At 34.3% G+C, this 19901-nt stretch overlaps 1 protein-coding gene across 4 annotated transcripts in view; it reads left to right on the top strand.

Moving 5' to 3' along the window:
• The window catches only part of LOC136038671 (ubiquitin-conjugating enzyme E2-17 kDa), a 32970-nt gene extending 14650 nt beyond the window's left edge, over window positions 1–18320 (top strand). For 2 of the 4 annotated variants that reach the window (XM_065721947.1, XM_065721946.1), the window contains exons 4-5: window positions 3184–3388; window positions 9105–9393. In XM_065721947.1, the coding sequence (XP_065578019.1) occupies window positions 3184–3388; window positions 9105–9230 (331 nt within the window). In that variant the 3' untranslated portion in view covers window positions 9231–9393. Of the gene's footprint in view, window positions 1–3183; window positions 3389–9104; window positions 9394–14814 lie in introns of those variants that run through there. The other 2 variants (XM_065721944.1, XM_065721945.1) reach the window with 2 other exon arrangements.
• Window positions 18321–19901: the final 1581 nt, after the last annotated feature.

The raw sequence follows: 19901 nt of genomic DNA, 5'->3' as shown, positions 1-19901 counted from the left end.
AAATTCAACCAACATCGTAGGTAGAATTAATACCCAAATCAATTACACAATTTGTGACAATAACTTTAATACAATTCAACAAAATAAGATTATATTAAATATCAAATTGTATTAATCAATTTATGTTAACTATGCTAATTATTACAATTATATTAGTATGGGTCAAATTATATTAATCAAATCGTTCATCTTTTTTCCAGCAGCTGGACAGACTGTTTCTGACTCAACAAGGAGGGTCAGTAGAACCTAAGATACAGCTTAAAGAAAAAACTTTAAAAGACTTAATTCAAACATCCTTCAAATATGTACGCTGTCTCTCAAACTTTTGCAGTAAATTAAAATGTGTCATAGATGTTCATATACATCGCAAAATAAGGATTCTACATAACCCCATCTAAACAAGATGACCTGTTCTCAGTCTAAAACATGCAACAGCTATATTACGTTTCGGGTTTATCAATTCCACTGGTGGAGGTTTAAAATCATATAAATTCAAAATGGGTTCTTGGCAGTGGCATGCACATTTATTACTATCCCTTTTAGCTATGCACTAGTTAAAAATATTCAGATACTCTTCAATTTTAAAGCAACCCTGAATCCTATAACCAGAAATAGTACCAATCTCAGCTAGTCTGTCTGCATACTCATTACTAGGGATCCCAAAATGGACTGGTAGCAAGTCAACATAATAGAATTACCTAGCTGTTCCTGCTCCTGAACACTATTCTCAATATGTAGAGCATTTTTACGGGCTGGGGAATGGCCAGCACACAAATAATAAAGTTCTGAGAGAGAATTAGAACCAATTAAATAAGGACCTACGGGCAAAACATTTTTAATAGAATCAAGGGCCTTCACCATTGCAACCAACTTAATTGGAAATATAGACAGTTATTTGTTTAGTTTAAGACCGCAAGTAACATTCAGCCATTGTAGGGTGAAGGTACACATAGAGTCAATATCAGTCTTAGAGCTGTCAGTTAAAATTTCAGTTTGTCCAGTCCATTTGTCCGCCCATGTAAACCAAATATTTCTAATTTCTACCCTCTGCTTATCAAGTTCCTTGCCTAAAGGAGGCATGACCTTAAATAACCTACTTAAACCCTTAGTGCTACGAATAACATTCTCCCCAAATTATCCACGTCTGGCAAAGGAAGGCCACGCTGGGCTAAATTTTTTACCATTCAGTAAAGTGGTAATTATTGGCATCAACAATTCCTCCTTTAATAAAATCATTTGTTTTATCATTTTCTTCAAACAATGTTCAGCTCCCGGCTTTTTTTTTTTTTTTTTTTTTTTTTGCATCTGGGAAAGTTGTTCCAAGCTCTAAGTACATTGCTCACTTTAATGTACTAAGTTCGATAAGACTGTGTTTTCTTTGGAAATTTGCTGTCACACGCTCCAGTGAGCTAAAATCACATCTAAAGAAAAAACAAGCAGTTTCGACAACCAAATATAAATAAAAAGGCAAAAAGATAAAAATAATAAAGCAAGAGAGGAAAGAGAAAACGCACATTCAAATAATAATCGATTACAATAGACGAAAACACGGCTAAAAGCGCTAAAATATTATTTACAGAGATCTTCGGCTACCAAAGGACGGAATTTTCTTCAGTACTGTTCATTAAGGGCCTCAAGTTTTTTTCTGTCATGTTCTGAGGAGGATTTTGTCGCAACTTTTATCGATCTATCTATCAATATACATAATAGAGCGTTTCATAATAGACTTGAGTTCATTATTAAGTTATTTTGGAATATGGGGTGCTGGCCCAGATGGCAGGGAAACAAGGGGGGGCAACTGTCCCCTGAATATTGAAAATGTATTACTTCGGTGTTTTCATTTAAAACTAATCCCCCCCATCGAGATTTTGCAATATAGCTTTTTCGTATCTTCAAAAAAAAAAGAACAAAAATCCTTGCATATCCCCTCCTCTACATTTTCGCGAATTTCAACAGCAGCATGATACCTAGAACAATCATGGATTTTGTAAAGGAGGTGGTTCTATAACTGTCAACAGGCATTTTTCTCTGTTTAAATATCCCAAATGATGCTTTGAGAGGAATAGGGTGGGGGGGGATTTGGATTGTGAAATAGTCATTTTGCTTGGTGATTGCTCCTACTATAGAAAATACGTTTAATAGCTATTGAATAATCAAAACCCGCATATTTTTTATCAACTTTTTCTTTTTTGCACTGGATTGTCTTAAAATTAGATTCAAGAACATACAAAACCCTCTGCTGTTCTAGGACCTTTTTAGGGGTGGACTCCAACTCTCGTCCATATCTAGTTATATTGGTGTAACGTGGGTTGGAGGTTTGTCGTTATTTTTTTGTCTAGGAATATAATAGAAGATGCATGGTGTCCTACATAAAATGTTACAAGTGAGTATCTTAAGATTAAGGACTGCAGGAATAACGAGTCTTTAATAAGGATCTATTTCAGGAGCAAATATGTATTTGAATTTTCCTTATGAATTAACTTCTGTAATAACAAAATTGTGCCGTCATTACATCTGGTAAAATTCTACTTGAATGGATTTTAATAGTGGTATCCATTGTAATTTAAGTTTAACTGGCTTTTACACTAACTGAAATTATTAGTTTTTTCATTTAGGTTATATTGGGTTAGGCTTGGTTAGCTTAGGTTGATTAAAATACGAATTAAGACATTGAAAAGGGGCTTTGAATCCTACTCAAGTCAATGTAACTTGTAGTAGACAGGATTTATATCCCCCCCCCCATGTTAGGGGAGGAGAGGTGTTGACGTGATTTGACGGTATTAGGTCAAACTTGCAAGCTTATCATAATATGGCGTAAGAGTGTCACTTAACAGTATATAAAGACAAAACAAGCGTTTTATTCCTGGTGTTCTAAATAGGTAATATTTTTCTGATGTTGGAAGTTCTAATTTGAGCTACCTTCAGTACCCAATGAGGCGAAATTTGTGCCTATTAGATATTATGTTGTAAACTTTCCCCTGAAGCAGATCAAATTAAGAAACATAATTTCAATCTCCAATGCTTATTCATGTTCATTGTTTAAATATAGCTCTTATTTTTGTTTAGCTATGTAAGCAGCTTGGATGGATACATTTTTTTTTCTTTGCGGCAATTTACCACAGAGGATCTCAGGAGGGAATTCTTACCCTATTTGTTATTTTTACTGTCGCTTTATGTTTCCAGACCATACGATACCCCATTTGAAGATGGAACATTCAAACTAACAATTGAATTCACTGAAGAATATCCAAATAAGCCACCAACTGTAAAATTTGTTTCAAAGATGTTTCACCCTAATGTCTATGCTGATGGTGGAATCTGTTTAGACATTTTACAGAACAGATGGAGTCCCACTTATGATGTATCAGCAATACTCACATCTATTCAGGTAAATTGAGCGATAGTCTCAAATGGCATTCTAGTTTTACCTTAGAGTAGTCATCAACGTACTCTTATACATTTTAAACTTGAGAATAATCAGAAAAGCTGGGATAGCCCGTGGAGTCATAAAAAATGTTGTAGGTAATACAATGGTAAAATGAAATTGGAAAAACAGATTATCTACCAACTTGCGTTGCTTTTCAGTGCTATATTGTTAAAATAGTAAACTGGGTAGATAGCAGAAAAAATTGGAATGTTAAAGTAGAAATGATGGCAAATAGTTGCATGTTGCTTTCGTTTATTTTTGTTATTTATTAAGAATAGCCTTTACAAATACGTCTAAGGAAATATCTAATGATATTGGAAGAAGAACCCTGATACCAAGACCTTGTAGAGTGTTCCAGTAACCGTGACCTTCTGGTCAGATTTATGGAGCAACACATCTGACTATATCTTTCGAATTGGGTCCGATCTCTCCTAAAGGTGCAATTAAAACCCTAGCTGCTAGATTCTCCCATATTGAATTGAAATTTATTTAAGTCGTCCAATAGCAGATACGGGTGACGAAAATGTAATCTTGTCCTCACAGACGTTTGGAACAATAGTTACAATTTTTGACCTAGTTTGGAGGAAGCTGGCTTTATAAATATGTAGATGTAAAGGTATTTGTAACTCTATTCTTCTGCTTCCTTCCCACAAAAGCCTAATCAGAACCATAAAAAGCCATAACTATGAGTATTGGACTAAATTAAAACGCTAGGTTTTGATCCAATATCCTCTTCTGATGGATATATTCGTAATGAGATTTACGACCTCCCCCCCCCCTTCTTCATCGTCCAATAATATTGGATCTTTCCTCGGCTCTGAAAAGGTACAACAAAGACACCAACTGTTACTTCTGGGTAAATTTTGTTCAGATCCGATAATTAATTTTGATAGACATTATAAATTTAGTTTCTATATCCTCCCATCCCAATTCTGCCTACAAAGAAAGTGTTGCTTCCGATCCTACCAAGCTAATGTCTTAGCGACAAGAATTTAGACTCCTTCCTTACAGAGGTCAAATTGGATGTAGGGTAAGTTTTTTTTGGGATCTGAAAACCCCTTCCGGTAGATATCGAGGTGGAAAGAATTTAGTGCCCGTCTCAGTTTCTTCAGAAAAAGTTAGGTTGCAACCGGACACCCGAAAAGCGCAGCCCTGGAATCTTTGGCTTATAATTTTTCGTTATGTATATGTGCTTAGGATATGAATATAGGGACCCATTTCCTATGTCCTCCACACAGGCTTGATCTTTACAAAGGCAAACCTAGAATACTAACTGTCCTTTCTAGTTCAGTTGACCATTCTTAACACCTTCTAGGAGATATGGTGACAAGAACTGGGGTCCAACCTCCTTCAGCGTGATTGCAACAATGACTGCAACCTAGTAAAGAGCGATTCTTGGTGCATAGTAAGCGAAAATAAAAGAATGGGCTTTTAAAGAAACTGTCGCATGAAAAATATTACCTATATTTGGAAACAATATTTCATCTAATTTGGAAACAATATTTTTTTGTGTGTGTTCAGATTCAACTAAATTTTAATTCGTTATTGCGAACAAATATTTTGCAATTTCCGAAAAAAGCCTGAAAACCCAAAGATGATATCAAATCGAAATCGACATTAAGCCATTGAAATTGCCACTATCGAAAACACTGAATTGGAGGCTTACAGTCCCCATCTTGGCAATCAAGGGATTTTCTGCATGGGTAGGAGTCTTCTTTGATCCATCAGTGGTGATTTTATTCAACGATCCGTTGTAAAAGATTGGAAGAGAGTTTACTTGAACGAGAATTCATGCTTCTACTGCCCTTTTTAAGTAGGAAAATAAATAATGTCATTACAAAGAAACGTTTTCTACCAACTTGTGCTGAGATAGCCAGCAGGAGTGATCAAATTGAACCAAAGGCAGTAAACTGTTACAATGGGGGTGCTCGAAATGTGGGACATTTTAAGATGATAAATTATTAGAAAAGAATTGAATAGTCTGGTGAAGAATTTTAATTTAGTAGGCTACTCATAAATTACAAACATGGATGCCGTTAAATTCATACCGAAATTTGAAATTATTTAGTACTGCTCATAGATACGTAAGTAACGTTTTGTCACATTAAGAAGTAATGAAAGTTTTGAAGTAGTTTTTTTTTGTTACTTCATTTGACTTAATAGTTTTATTTGTTAAAGTTTTCTTAATTAAAGTTTATAAGAAAATTTTCGTTTTTTCTCCGTTAATTAAAATAAATTGTAACCTTTACAAAAATTAACGTAACTCTGTTAAAGTAACTCTGAAAAATTATAAAAAATGAGGTATTTTTGACTTACGAACGGGTGATCGGATCTCAATGAAATTTGATATTTAGAAGAATAACGTATCTCAAAGCTCTTATTTTAAATCCTGACCGGATCTGGTGACATTGGGGGGAGTTTGGGGGAGATAACCCTAAAATCATGGAAAACGCTTAGAGTGGAGGGATCGGGATGAAACTTGGTGGGAAAAAGAAGCAGAAATCTTAGATAGGTGATTGATATAATTGGAACGGATCCGCTCTATTTGGGGGAATGGGGGAGGGGTTAATTCTGAGAAATAAGAAAAAATGACATATTTTTAACTTACGAAGGAGGGATCGGATCTTCATGAAACTTCATATTTAGGAGGAACGCGTAACTCAGATCTCTTATTCTAAATCTCAACCGGATCCAGCGTCATTGGGGGGGGACCGGAAATCTTAGAAAACACTTAAAGTTGAGAGATCAGGTCGAAACTGGATGGGAAGAAAGAAAACAAGTCTAAGATATGTGACTGACATAGCCGGACCGGATCCGCTCTCTTTGGTGGAGTTGGGGGGGGGGGGTAATTTGGAAAAATGAAGTATTTGTAACTTAAAAACGGGTGATCAGATCTTAATGAAATTTAATATTTAGAAGGATCTTGTGCTTTAAAACTCTTATTTTAAATTCCGACCAGATCCTGTGACATTGGGGAGAGTTGGAGGGGGAAACCGGAATTCTTAGAAAACGTGAAAATTGGGGTATTTTTATCTTACGAATAGGTGATCGGATCTTAATGAAACTTGATATATAGAAGGATCTTATGTATCAGATGCTCCATTTTCGACTCGAATTGGATCCGGAGACATTGGGGGTTGGAGGACGGAAACAGAAATCTTGGGAAACGCTTAGAGTGGAGAGATCGGGTGAAACTTGATGTGAAGAATAAGCACAAGTTCTAGATACGTGATTGACATAATTGGAACGGAACCGTTCTCTTTCGAGGAGCTGGGGGGTGCTAATTGGAAAAATTAGAAAAATTGAGGTATTTTTAACTTTAGAACGGGTGACCGGATCTTAATGAAATTTGATATATAGAAGGAATTCATGTCTCAGAGCTCTTATTACAAATCCCGACCAGATCTCTTGACATTGGGGGGATTTGGAGGGAGAAATTGGAAATCTTGGAAAACGCTTAGAGTGGAGAAATCGAGATGACGCTTGTTGGATAGAATAAGCAAATGTCGTAGATACGTCATTGACGTAACCGTACTGGATTCGCTCTCTTTAGGGGAGTCGGAGGAAGGGGTTCGGTTCTTTGGCGAGTTTGGTGCTTCCGAACGTGCTAGGACGATGACAATTGGTAGGCGTGTCAGGGAGCTGCACAAATTGGCTTGATAAAGTCGTTTTCCCAGGTTCGACCATCTGGGGGGCTAAAGGGAGAGGAAAAATTAGAAAAAAAATTAGGTATTTATAACTTACGAGTGGGTAATTGGATCTTAATGAATTTTGATATTTAAAAGGACGTCGTGGCTCAGAGCTCTTATTTTAAATCCCGACCGGCATTAAGCCTTTGATTTTCCTTTTAAATCAATCTACTGATTCTTAGAATTTTGTTAGAGCTCATACCATATGAGCTCTTGGCTCTTAGCTCTTCTGGCCTCGTCACAAGTGCCATATGAGCTCTTAGCTCTTGTTTTCTCTTGGATTTAGTCAGCGCTGCCAGTTAACTTTTTTATTTTTATGCAAGGTTTGATGGTGACAGGTTGAGTTAGGTTGGGTTAGGTTAGATTAGGTCTTAAATCCGTTTCTGAGATTTATAACCTAATTTAACCCAACCTAACTTTAACTTTTAGCATCAAAGCTTGTATAAGACTGAAAAAGCTGATTAGCAAAGCTAATTGAATCCAAGCAGAGGAAAGAGAATGTCGGACTTTCGCTGGTGTATGTTATACTAGATTTCTAACATTCACAGTAAGATTTTGTTGTTGACTTTTTATCGAAAAATCTCTTTGTTTTAGCAAAATCATCAAAAAAAAATCATTTCTCTAATTGAAAAGTATACCTCTCAATCAAAGAAATCTATTTTCTGGCATTTTTATTCTTTTTTTTGCTAAAAAATAGGATTTTCAAAGAAAAGTAAAAAAAAAACTTTTAATGCCTAAGCTTTTCCAAGCCTTTTTAAACCAAGGGCCTTTAACTAAGCTTTTTTTTTTGATTTGAGTAGAGGGAAGGCCTCAGTTGAAAGAAAGGCCTTTGATATAGGGAAGTCCTCCGGTAAAAGAAAGGCCTTCAATTTATGGAAGGCCTTGGGAATGGGGAATGCCGTGGATATAGGAAAATCCTTTGGATAAAAAAAGTCCTTGAGCTTAGGTTTAGGTAAAGATCTAGGGCAAATTGTAAAAACAAGATTATTTTCTTTGAAAGATAAATTGTAAAAATAATTGATAGAAAGAAAGATAATTAGGATGATGATTATGGAAACACAAATTAAAAGACAAAAATTGAAAATGTTATATAGCAGCTTGCACAATCTTTTTACTTTTTACGCCAAAAGTAATAATAAAGAATTTTAAGAAGACTTTCAGTAGATTGTTGTATTTATACTATGCTAATATTGTGCAGCTTCCACAGTCTTTTTACTTTTTAACGTAATAAAGAATTTAAAGAAGACTCTCACTAGATTGTCGCATTTATACCATAGGTTAATACTGCCTAATAAGATAATAAATGAATTTGCGTCGAATACAATGACACGCTGAGCAAAGATTTCACTTGTAATTGTAACATTAAAGAAATAGGAAAAGGCATAAATTCAACTTTCAGTGGAAGTGATCTCTATCCAGTTTTGATAGGGGTGGGGGTGCCAAATTTGAGGAACAGAAGAACGGGTGAAAACTACATCACAACAAACATCTGAAAAAGGTGTGGTTTTCTTTTAAACGTGTAATGGTCTTTGCATATAAACTGATTGATAATGTTTGAATTTTTTCAGATGAAAAGGTTTCAAATTGAATTAATTAGCTCTGTTTGTTATTTTCATGGTTCAACTTCGTACGGCTGACGAAAAGAGAGTACTGGCATGAAAACTTCATAACTTTAAAACAACCAAAAAGAAAATCTGTGAAAATCGTTGGATGATCTTATTATATTGATGCCCTTAGTACTTCGAAAATAGTTTTGTTTTTCCTATTTGATGTTGGAAACCACTTATAAAGACCTCATGGACTCTCACTAAAGGTTGTAATAACTTAGTGACAGAGTAGTATGTCCAATTCGTGAAGTTTGTGTCAAATTAAAAAAAAGTTTTGGAATTTCTGATTCCAAGTTTTTTTTTTTTACAATAAAGGAAAATTGTCAACATGGTAGCTTACCTGCTTCTGCTTGTATTCTGTACGTTTCTATTGTTTTTCAGTCGTTGCTGAGTGATCCAAACCCCAACTCTCCTGCAAACTCACTTGCCGCTCAGTTATACAAAGAAAACAGAAGAGAGTATGAAAAGCGAGTTAAAGCCACTGTTGAACAAAGCTGGGCCGACTGATTCAAGCTTTAAATCTTAGGTGTTTTAAACCTCTAAGCCTTTTGATTATTTTTTCTTTTTTCTTAAAAGCTTCAGTGAAACGACGTCCCTTAGTCCGAAAAATGCTTAGACTAGCGATTTTTTGTTGTCGTAATGGAATATATAATAAACATTTATTTCAGTATCTGGTTACCCTTTTTTATGCAGGCGAGTTGTTGTAAGGGGAGCTCAGCGGACGTGGAAGCTTTCTTCTCTGGAGGGTCTCTGCTTCCTTTAGAAATACTCTTTGAGACTTGGAGGTTTTGTGGGTTGGGCAAACCACAAGGCTGGTGCAATGGACAGTAAACTTTTTTACTCTGGCAACTGTCAAGCTTGTTTTTCATTGAATTCAACAAAAATCCGCATGAGTATAATGCAAAAGTTTCGCTTAGAGGCTCAGTAGCTTTAGAAATTATTTTGGCTTTGATTAAGAAACTTGGCTTTTTAAGAAACTTAGAGGCTGTTTTTTTTTTAGTGAGCTTGGCCTCAATGGTGACACTCATTGCCGATTTCTGTAGTTTGTCCATTCATTTTGTGTCAGTTAAAATCTGGAATCTTTGTCAGACATCAGAAAACTGGCTCAAAAGGGTATTTGAAATTAAATAACCAACTCGAAACTCTCCATAGTGTTGTTACTATGGTTCAACAAGTAGTTGGTGAGTAGTGTTAGTGAGGTATTCAGCTGTAAAATGAATAAAAAGAGGTTACGAAAATTGATTTATAACAATTATTTCACAGCAATGGGTTGACTTGTTCAAGCTAGTGGCTATTTTGGCTATTTTATTAAAGTCACTTTAATTATTATAAAATTGTCCTTAAAACTGTACATTGTCCGAATGTTTTGTACTTTGAGGAAGACCTTTGTTGTTTATTGCTCAGCGAAAGATAGCTTAAAAAATGATTCGAAGCAATTTCTGATTCACTGGTCCAAATAAACTCTATTGAATAGCTACTTTAAAATATTCTTTTTTTAGTTTTCTTCTTCACTAAGTCTGAGTAAAATTGAGCCATAAGGTCCGCTTGATATGATCTTTCTAATTCTACATTTCAAAATGGTGTTGTGAAAATTTTTTAACATTCTTTACTGGTTAATTCGTTCCAAACTTAACTGTCAGTGTTTTAATGGTACTTAAAAACATTCAATTCAATTACTGAATACTTTAAATAAAATATTTTAAATTGCCTTTTGATGCTTTTATAAACAATTATGTTTTATGTAATTATGTTTTTAAAAGAGATGGTCCGTTACTCGTCTATGTGCTTCTATATTTGCAAGGATTTTGCTCTCGTCGCTAAAGAAGTTCAATAGGTGAACTCGATGCTTTTATTTAAATAGAATTAAAAATATTGAAATACCTTTATAGTACTATATACTCCTCGATTCGTTTATGAAAGGAATAAAAAAAAGTGGCTGCATATAAAACAGATTGTTGCTGATTCAAGCATACATTAAAGTGACGAAAGGCTGGTAGCTGCTATTTTCTTCCTCGGGGTGTTCAAAGGAATTATTAAAAGTTCGTAAGGTCAATCAGTTTGTTGTGCTAAACATACACCCATTTTGTTTTCTAAGCATCCTATTGAACATCCATATCCAATAGATGGTTGAAATGAAATTGAAATTAAAAAAAGAATCTAGCTAAAGTTTTCTGCCATCTAGTTCAGCTCATCAGCAATAGATGTAATAGCAGAAAAAAAAAAAATAAAGCAAAAATATTCCTGTAAATAATGGTATCTCACAAACATACATTTATTTAATCGCAAACAGCTTTTCTTCCAAATATTTCGATTAAATTTATTATCCAGACTTATTCTCCGCGTCTTTGTTGCCAGTTCTCAGCTCCAGAAACTATGCATTTTGTTTAGGTATTTTCCAACGCAAATTGAAAAATACTTTCAAAATTTCTAAAATGTATTAATTGCTCAATCAGAAATCCCATTTTGTTGCTGTTATCGATTCTTGGCTACTGACTTTTACATAACATTCCATAGACAGACATAACCTAAATGTCTAATTTTAGCTATGGTCTATTTAGCATTGCCTACGTTACGGATAAAATTGGGCTCTGTAAAACTAAAACTTTCGTAAATTATAAAGTTATTCTAGTATGAAAGGTTCTACGGAGTGGCGTGGAAGAACCATTAGCCAACAAAATACTTTTTATCAGAATAAAGTGCTATATTATTGGCGCTTTAAAATGGTTCTGGAATACATTAAAAGCATTTCTAATAGCAACAAAAGATTAATGGGCTACCGAATCGAATAAAAAAAGAAAGCTTAGGATAAAAATAATACCTTGACAAGGAATAAAGTGCTGCAAAGTAAAAAAAAAAAGAAAAACCAGGAAGACAGTCTGACGGAGTTGCTAGACGGCAAGTATGGTTCTGGGTGTGGTTTCTGGTAATATAAATTTTACATATAAAATCAATTTATACACATGTTGAATTATCTTTTTGTAATTAGACGCGAGTTGTGGGTGCTGTAACTTCACGGACTTCGTTTAATTTCCACCATTAACTGGCTTTATAAATAGGTTTCGATGTTGCTGGTGTTTCAATTCTTTTTGGCCCATAATTGAAAGAACAGATTCAAGTTACTATTCAGAGGTGCTTTGTTTTAAGCCTTTAAGTCGTCTTTATTTATTTTTTTCTCTTTGATGAAATGCTTCTGTGAAACAACGTTATATAGAAAACTAAGTAAAATAAAACTAGATGAAAAATAAGTCTTTCCAATAAAAGCAAAGAGCCATATAAAAACTTAAGACGAGCAGAAGCAAAGTCTTATGATACTTCAAACTTAAAACGACCAGAAAGTACTGTAAAAGAATAATCGAGTCAACACGAACAGAAATTAAAATTAATAATCACATTATCCGTAAGGATAACAGGTACTGATCTATTAATATTTAAGTTCTAAAACAGTAAAAATTAAAATGAATGCCCAATTCAAATCAATCGATCAATTTATTAATACAAAAAAACAATTACAAAACGTAAAGTAATTACGAAGCCCAAGAAGCTTAGCTTGTAATGGGCCAACAAACAAAAAATAAAACATCTATAAATCACATACAATAAAAAAAAACAAAAAAAAACAGCATATACAATAAAAATACAAGCACATACAAAAAAAAACTGGAACAAGACAAGGACATCTATCACATAGGAAATATAGAAGGAAAATAAAAGAATTGAAATGAAGAAAAGAGATAAAAAATTAGGATGGAATCCAAAAATATTTTAGAATCTGAATAATATATTAAATAAAGATAAGAGTAAAAAACAAAAAGAAGAAAAAACATTAAACTAGAAATACCAGACGAGAAACTGTCTTTACAGAGAGAAATAGAAGTACGTCAGGAGGGATATTACTGATAAGTAATAATCCCTCCTGATAATCTCATATAAATAATTAATATTTTCAATTTCAATATTGATAGAATTACTACGAACAAGAGTTTGTCTACTGCCCTCCACCCTCCTAACCGTAAGCTTTCTAACCCGTGGCCTTTCCTGAGATAAACTTAAATCGCCCTTTGGTCAACCTGGATGCGCTTAGTGTCTTTTGATTCTGTATAAAACACCCTCAATATTTTCTGGAAGCTTAATACCCTTAGTAGTTCCTAAGACATTTGGCACTTTTGGGCACCTGGATGCAAGTAGAGTCTTCATTTAGTTTAACATCCCTTCAGTGTTGCCTGAAGTTTTAAACTTAATAACTTCATTTGTTCCTGAGATATTGCAAAATAGCCCTTTTGACAACCTAGGTGTACTTAAACTCTTTTGATTTAGTTAAGTTGTAGTAGCAGTCACACTCAATATTGGTGTAGTTGTAGTCGCTGTCACAAGTAGCCACTGTAGTACGTAATTCGCATCCCAATTGCAATCTGTCGCAGCCCTAAGTAGCCGGAGTCACAAGCAGTCACAGTCGTGAGTAGTCACATTCGCACTTGCGAGTAGTCGTAGTCATAGTCGCAAGTAGTTGCAGGCGCAGTCGCGAGTAGCTGCAGTTGGAAGTAGTCTCAGTCACGTGTAGTCGCTGTCGCAAACAATTGCAATCGCAGTCGCAAGTAGTGGCAGTAGTAGTAGTAGTTGTAGCCCTAAAAATTTCACTTTAATACCCTTAGCAATTCCTAAGATATTGTATACACCCTTTTGATGATCTGGATGCCTATAATGTCTTTTGATTTATTTGCACATCCCAGTCAACTTATTCTGAAGTTTCACCTTAATACCCTTATGCTTTTCTGACCCACGACCTATCATTCCCCCTTTCCTAATAATTAAGTCTAAATGTAAACAAAGGGAAAATTATGTAATTCATAACCCTTGCCCCAACCACTTGGGGGGGGGGGGGGGTCATGTCATCCCTGGAGGTATAGTTATTGCTTATTGGACCTTTTGACTCTAAAAAATGGCTGTCTCAAAATTAAAAGAGACTTATAAAGGTATTAGAAGAGTCTTGTTGTCCTCCAATCCCTTTTCAACATGCCGTGATAGTTTCAACTTAATGCCTTCAGCCGCTCCCGAGATGTTGCGTATACGCCCTTTTGACAACTAGAATGGTGTATTATGATTTTGTTCAGCATCCCCCATAGTCATTTCCCGAAAATTTAACCTTAATACCCCAAGTCTTTTTGGCACCCAGGATCAAGCATGCCCCTTCCTAAAGATTAAACCATATGTGTAAATAATGGGTAACTAGTGTAGCTTATATCCCATGTCCCAGGGCCTGTGGAGGGGTCATGTCATTGCCGGGAGTATAGTTATTTGACCTTCAAACTATTTTGAACAAAATGGGTGTCTCAAAATTTTGATCAGTGTTTTGGACGAGGGCAGCTAAAATATGCATCAGAGGGAGATTATATCCCTCTGGTCACTTTTGATTCTTGGAAAGGGTAGCCTACTTGAATTTTCGATTTCCAATCGAATGAACCAATCCAAAGTTTTTATGACCACCCTTTGCATGTGAAGTGGCTTTGGGAAAAATGGTTAATATGTTGCAGCCTTACGGCCCTTTACGATAAAGCCAACGTTAAATCTCTGCTTCTGATTATGGAAAAAGGGATTTTTCTATTGTTGTTAAATTTATAATAAACATCTATTTCAGTAGCTTTCTTCTTTTTTTTTTACCCGCGTATTTACTTTCGCGCCTTAATTGGATTGTTTTTGAGTTTCCATTCCTAAATGGACTATAAATGTTTAAGCTCAGAAGTTAAAAAAATAACTTTTGGAAATTACCTCCTAACGAAGAACTTAAGTTTCCATCATAAATCTTAAAATCAGTTGGATTCCTGTGACGGTAAAACTCAAGTAAAGATATAGCTTTTCTTCGTCTGTGTTTCATTTATTAATTTTTTTTTGCTAGTAAAAAGAGTGTTTCGGTAATTTTTGTTCTCAGGCCAGTGGAATTCTGTTGCAGATATTATGGTTTTTCAGCTTCTAGAACACAGCCATATATTCATCAACTTAGACTACAAGCTTATTCACTTGTGAAGAAATGTTCAGAGTTATTAATATTCGTCCATTGAAAGTATTTATTAATAGTGTGTGTTCTGTTTACTTGCAGTCTTTACTGGATGAACCTAACCCAAACTCTCCTGCAAACGGATTGGCTGCTCAGCTGTATCAAAGTAATCGTCGAGAATATGAAAAAAGAGTCTCTGTCATTGTTGAACTGAGTTGGCTTGCAGAAATTCCGCCCCCTAATAACCTCCTTGTTACCAGGAGCCTCATGAATTCAACATAAATGCAGTGTTTTTGACTTCCAATTATAAAAATTCCTAAGATTTTCCATATTTTACAGTCATCCAAAGTGTTATGTGTAGGAACTGCTTTTTCTCGCTCAAATAGTATACAAATCTGGATCATGACCATATCCATCATCTTTTTAATTCGCGCCTTTTTACCCATTCCTAGCCAAATCTTGTTTTGATCTTGGCTATAGAATTCCTAAACAGAAAATTTTCAATTTGTTGTTTTTTCCCGAAACCTCAAAAGAAGCCAACTAGAAATTCCCCATAGCTGACACTTTTGGAATTTCTATAAGAAATTCCAATGTAAAAGATCTCGAAGAGAAGTGTTTTGCCCCTAAAAAAATAGGGCTCTGAAAATCCCAAGAGGAATCACTGCTTAAGGGCCTAACTGAAATTCCCAATAAATTATTTTCGTTTATGTATTGGTATTTTGGCACTAATTGGATCTCACAGTACAATTCTACTCATTTTAAAACTTGCTACGAGAATCATCATATTGGAAATATGTAATAAATTTTATAAGTCGTAAAGAGTAAGATTATTAGATCCATAAACCAAAAAAATAAAACAAAACGTAACAAACATACTGCTAGTGTTAACTTTGGTAATCGTTCATAGAAAAAAAAAATGACCTTTGCTTAGCCATTTAAGAACTGTGGATATGCGAAAGAAAAGTGATTTTTGGCGTGACTTTTTTAAGATACGGTAAAACAAAATTGAATAATATTGCTTTGCGTTTCACGGCTAAAATACTATTTGTCTTTTTTTTGGGGGGGGGGGTGTTATTATGAATATTATAAACTAGTGTTTGTCAGGTGCCTTGACAAGTTGTGCAAAAAATAGAATGGGAAGGTAGGGATGGTTCAGTTTGAACAAAAACGGTTTGAATACATCGTAGGTACTACGAATAGCAGATGACATAAACGCAAAGTGCGGGAGCATTTTATAATCTTAAACATTATAAACAAAATAAATATCCCTCTTAAAATATATAAGAATATTGATTTTAATTTATTTTCACAACAATTATACAAGCACCTACATATAAGAGGCGGTATGGGGTATTCTTTTCCGAAAGACCCTTCTCCTCAGAAAACAAAAAAACAGGTGACAGAATTGTGAATTGAAATTGAAAAATATTAGTGTTTATATTTTACCATAATTTAGTGATTTAAAATTATGAATTTTTGTGTGCTTGATCCCTCGCCCTCCAATGAGAAACTAACATTCTTCTTAACATTAATCTATATTGGAAGAGTGTGCAACCGTCCTTGCTTGTGAATGTTTAGCTCCGAACTTTTGATCGAAAAATGTATTCGTTGGACTTCTTACTGTAGTAGGACAGACATTTGATAGAGTAAAAGGATATTACAATAACAACAAGAATCTGAATACTTGTTTTACTTTTGCAAGTAAGAGGTCACTACGGGTCTTATTAAATGAATGAAAGAATAGGGCTGACTTTTCTCTAGGAAAGAGGCATGTTCAAAAACAACAACTAAATAAAGAGACTTGTGACTAAAAAATAATGATTTTTATTAAATCTAGTTGTATATAAATATAATTAACTGCATATTTGCATGGGATACTGGTATGTGCGTGGACAGAAAGTGAGTTATCTATCCAAAGATGATCGTATGATCTTTCCAAAAATAGTTGAAATACGAGTTTCAGGGTGAAAATACACCTTTAGGAATCAGTATATCTCTTCAAAAACATTAACCTATAACTGAATAAGGCCAAAGTTATATCAGACACAGTGAATTTAATGTTTGTTATCCTCTCCCCCTCTCCCCGCGAAAGTTCTCTTGGTCGTGCTCAACGACCTGCAAATTTGATTTCTGCCTTTTTCTTTTCGTCTCTTCTAGACCTTCCCCATTTTCCTTTTGCCTTCTACTTTTCGTTCGAGCCTGCATTCAAGGTACAATCTAAAAAGTTCACTAGATTGATTTGGCATCCAAACATCTGCTGTTGCACATTACATAAGCTTCCCTCTCTTAGTGAAGGTCAGCTTCAGATAGGACGTTCTTTAAATAAATAGACAAAAAATACAAGTTTTTTCAGTAATAAGCGTTTGAGATTGTTTTGTGTGTGAAGCTTTAAAATTTCTTTCTGCATTTGACGGAAAAACTGTTGTTCTTATTATTTTTTGCAACACATATTAGGTTTTCTTGAGCTTTAGGGTACATCCATGGCCTCCTGACCCCTTCCTCCAAATAAAATCCATAGTTGGCCACATAAAGGATTCAAGTATACTAGGAATTGCTTCACTAATGAAATACAATGTGTATATTGAATGAAATATTGTTATTTGCTGAATAGTTGAAAATAATTTGAGCAAATGGGCTTTTTGTGAGATTCCTGATGGGCATTTAGTACATTAAAAATATATTAGTATATTCAAGAAAAATATTTTCAATCTACAGTGCGTCGAGTTTTTCATCAAGTTAGTTCTTTTTCTTCCTTGGGTGACTCTAGTGTAAAAGAAACAGTTTTTTCACGAAACAATGTAATTAGGTAAATTGTGAGACAGAAGAAAACAAGGGTATTAATTGTTTTCCTAAACACACCTCCCATTGGTTTAGGGTATTTCTTGAGCACCTATTATTAGAGCTGGGAAAATTATTTAAGTTTTATTTTATTTACGCCTAATAAGCTTAGGGGAATTAATTAACATGAGAAATTTAAAATATTGATTATTTTGCAACATATGAAAAATATCGACCATGCATTGGTTCATGTTATCTCTAGAGGTGAAATTTTCTTTTCTTTCTTAACTTTATGGAGGCAGAATAGTTGAAAACTAGGTGCAAAAAATTGCAAATTTATAATAATACGCCAAACGCTTAGGGCTTTGTAGTTATAAGTCGAGAGTGCACTCAGAGGCTAGTGAAAAGGAGGAATTCCGACTACAGGTATTTGCGGGATTGAATACTTTGTGGTCTCTATTTCTTGTCAGTGTGACAGTCATATATTTGAAGATTATTATTGAAATACGTTTTAAGCCTCTAATCAGTAATGTGCTTCTAGTTTCTTAAGGTTTTTCCTTGATATTTGGCTTAACCTTTGATTTATTTCTATCTTGTTTATTTTAGTAGATACAGTATTGTATTCTTCTTTTGCTTTCTTTTGTGTCTGGTAAATTTTATGCACAATTTATTTTAAAAAAAGAATGTTTCTTTTGCTTTAATATTTGGTCTTGAAATAGATGAAGCCGAACATGTAGTAGATACAGTGCTCTTCTTTTCCATTCTTTGGTATGTTTTTGGGTAACTTTATGTGCAATTTATTTTAAAATAAACTGTTTCTATTGCTTTGATATTTGGTCTTGAAATGGGTGCAGTCGAATGATTTTTGTAATCGTTTCTGGGATGGTCGCAAGAACTTTTATTAATGAGTTGATGTTCGTTCCGCAGCTAAATAGTTTAATGATTTCTAAAAAAGAGAACAATTTCTTTATTGCTGAGTGCTATACAAGTAGAACCATTATCTCTAGAGTTTTGGCTCTCAATAATTTCATATTTGGAGGATTTCGAATGCTATTTCCTTGGCTGTATTTAGTCGAATTAAATAAATACAAAAGACCTAAAGGCTAATTGGCTAAATATAATAAAAACAATGACCGTTGTATGGTTGGTAGGAAGAAAAAGCAATCATGTAAATATTTCCCTGTGTACAACAAAGTGTCTTCAGCGCTGAGGAAGAAAGAATGTAAACCAGAACAACTCGCCAAAATAAACCTAAAAATAAATCGGAGACTAATGCTATTATATTTTGATGCTGTAATTTTGGATAGCCCTGGAGTACTATGAAACACACACACAGTTAAAAAGTTTATCTAATATTTGTCCTTATATCCATTCAGTCAATGTTGCTTCCCCATCCGAGTCAAGGTTGCCTATCGACAATGAATATATCGAATGGAACTTTATTTTGGAAAATGATTGGACGGATTGAAGCATAATAGTGATTATTGCTTTGATACAATCACCCCCGGGAAGGAAAAAAAAATAGACATGCATCCATAATCTTTCTTTTGAAAAATTAAATTCAAAATCTTTGCAGATCGGAGCTTCAAATCTTTGCGATAAGGTCTTCTAATATGCTGAATCTGATGGTACAATTTTGAATAATATTCTTTGACTTTTAGAGGATATTTCCAACTTTTCAACAATTCAGCAATTTTTCGCAGGCTCTTAGCCATTGGAGGGTAATATTAAACTTAATATTTCCTATGTTTTTTAATCATAGCAGACAATTATTTGAAAGTATAGCAAGGAAATTCTTTTGATGTACCTATTGTTATCAAATTCTGTTTTTTAGAGTTTCCGTTACTATTAGGCCAGTGTCTAAGATGCTTTAAAGTCTTTGCAAATGATTTATATCCTTGAAGACAAATTTTGTCACTGCAATACCGTTGCAACAACCACATTATATAACCTTTACCTTTTGACAAAAATAGAGGTTTGATGATGAGCAATGGAAATCACAACTTTGGGTTTGGCACTAACAATTTTTTTTTTTTTTTTTTTTTTTTTTTTTTTTTTTTTTTTTTTTTTTTTTTTAGCAAAGGCCTTAGAGAAAAGTACACGCAATTGTTTTTCACACTTTTACAGCTTTTGCTTGAATCATGCCGGTTTCACATTAGCTGAATAAGTCTTTCTCACTTGCTCACAACCTTTCAACGTATCCAATTTAGAGGAAGAGTGATTTAGATTGGTCATGGATGAATTATACTATTCCATAACAGAATTTGTTGAGGCAAAGCCTGTTTTCTACAATCCAAGGGACAAAAATGATATCTGTTTTCATTTGTTTCCTCAGTACCTTCCTTGTCTTTAGATCTAAATATTGACTATCATACAAATCGTTTCTTCACCTTCATTTTTCGGAGCTAAAT

The sequence above is a fragment of the Artemia franciscana genome, chromosome 18 (assembly GCF_032884065.1).
Source record: "Artemia franciscana chromosome 18, ASM3288406v1, whole genome shotgun sequence".
Lineage (NCBI taxonomy): Eukaryota > Metazoa > Arthropoda > Branchiopoda > Anostraca > Artemiidae > Artemia > Artemia franciscana.
The sequence above is the reverse complement of the archived record's forward strand: the minus strand, read 5'-3'. Positions and strand labels throughout refer to the sequence as shown.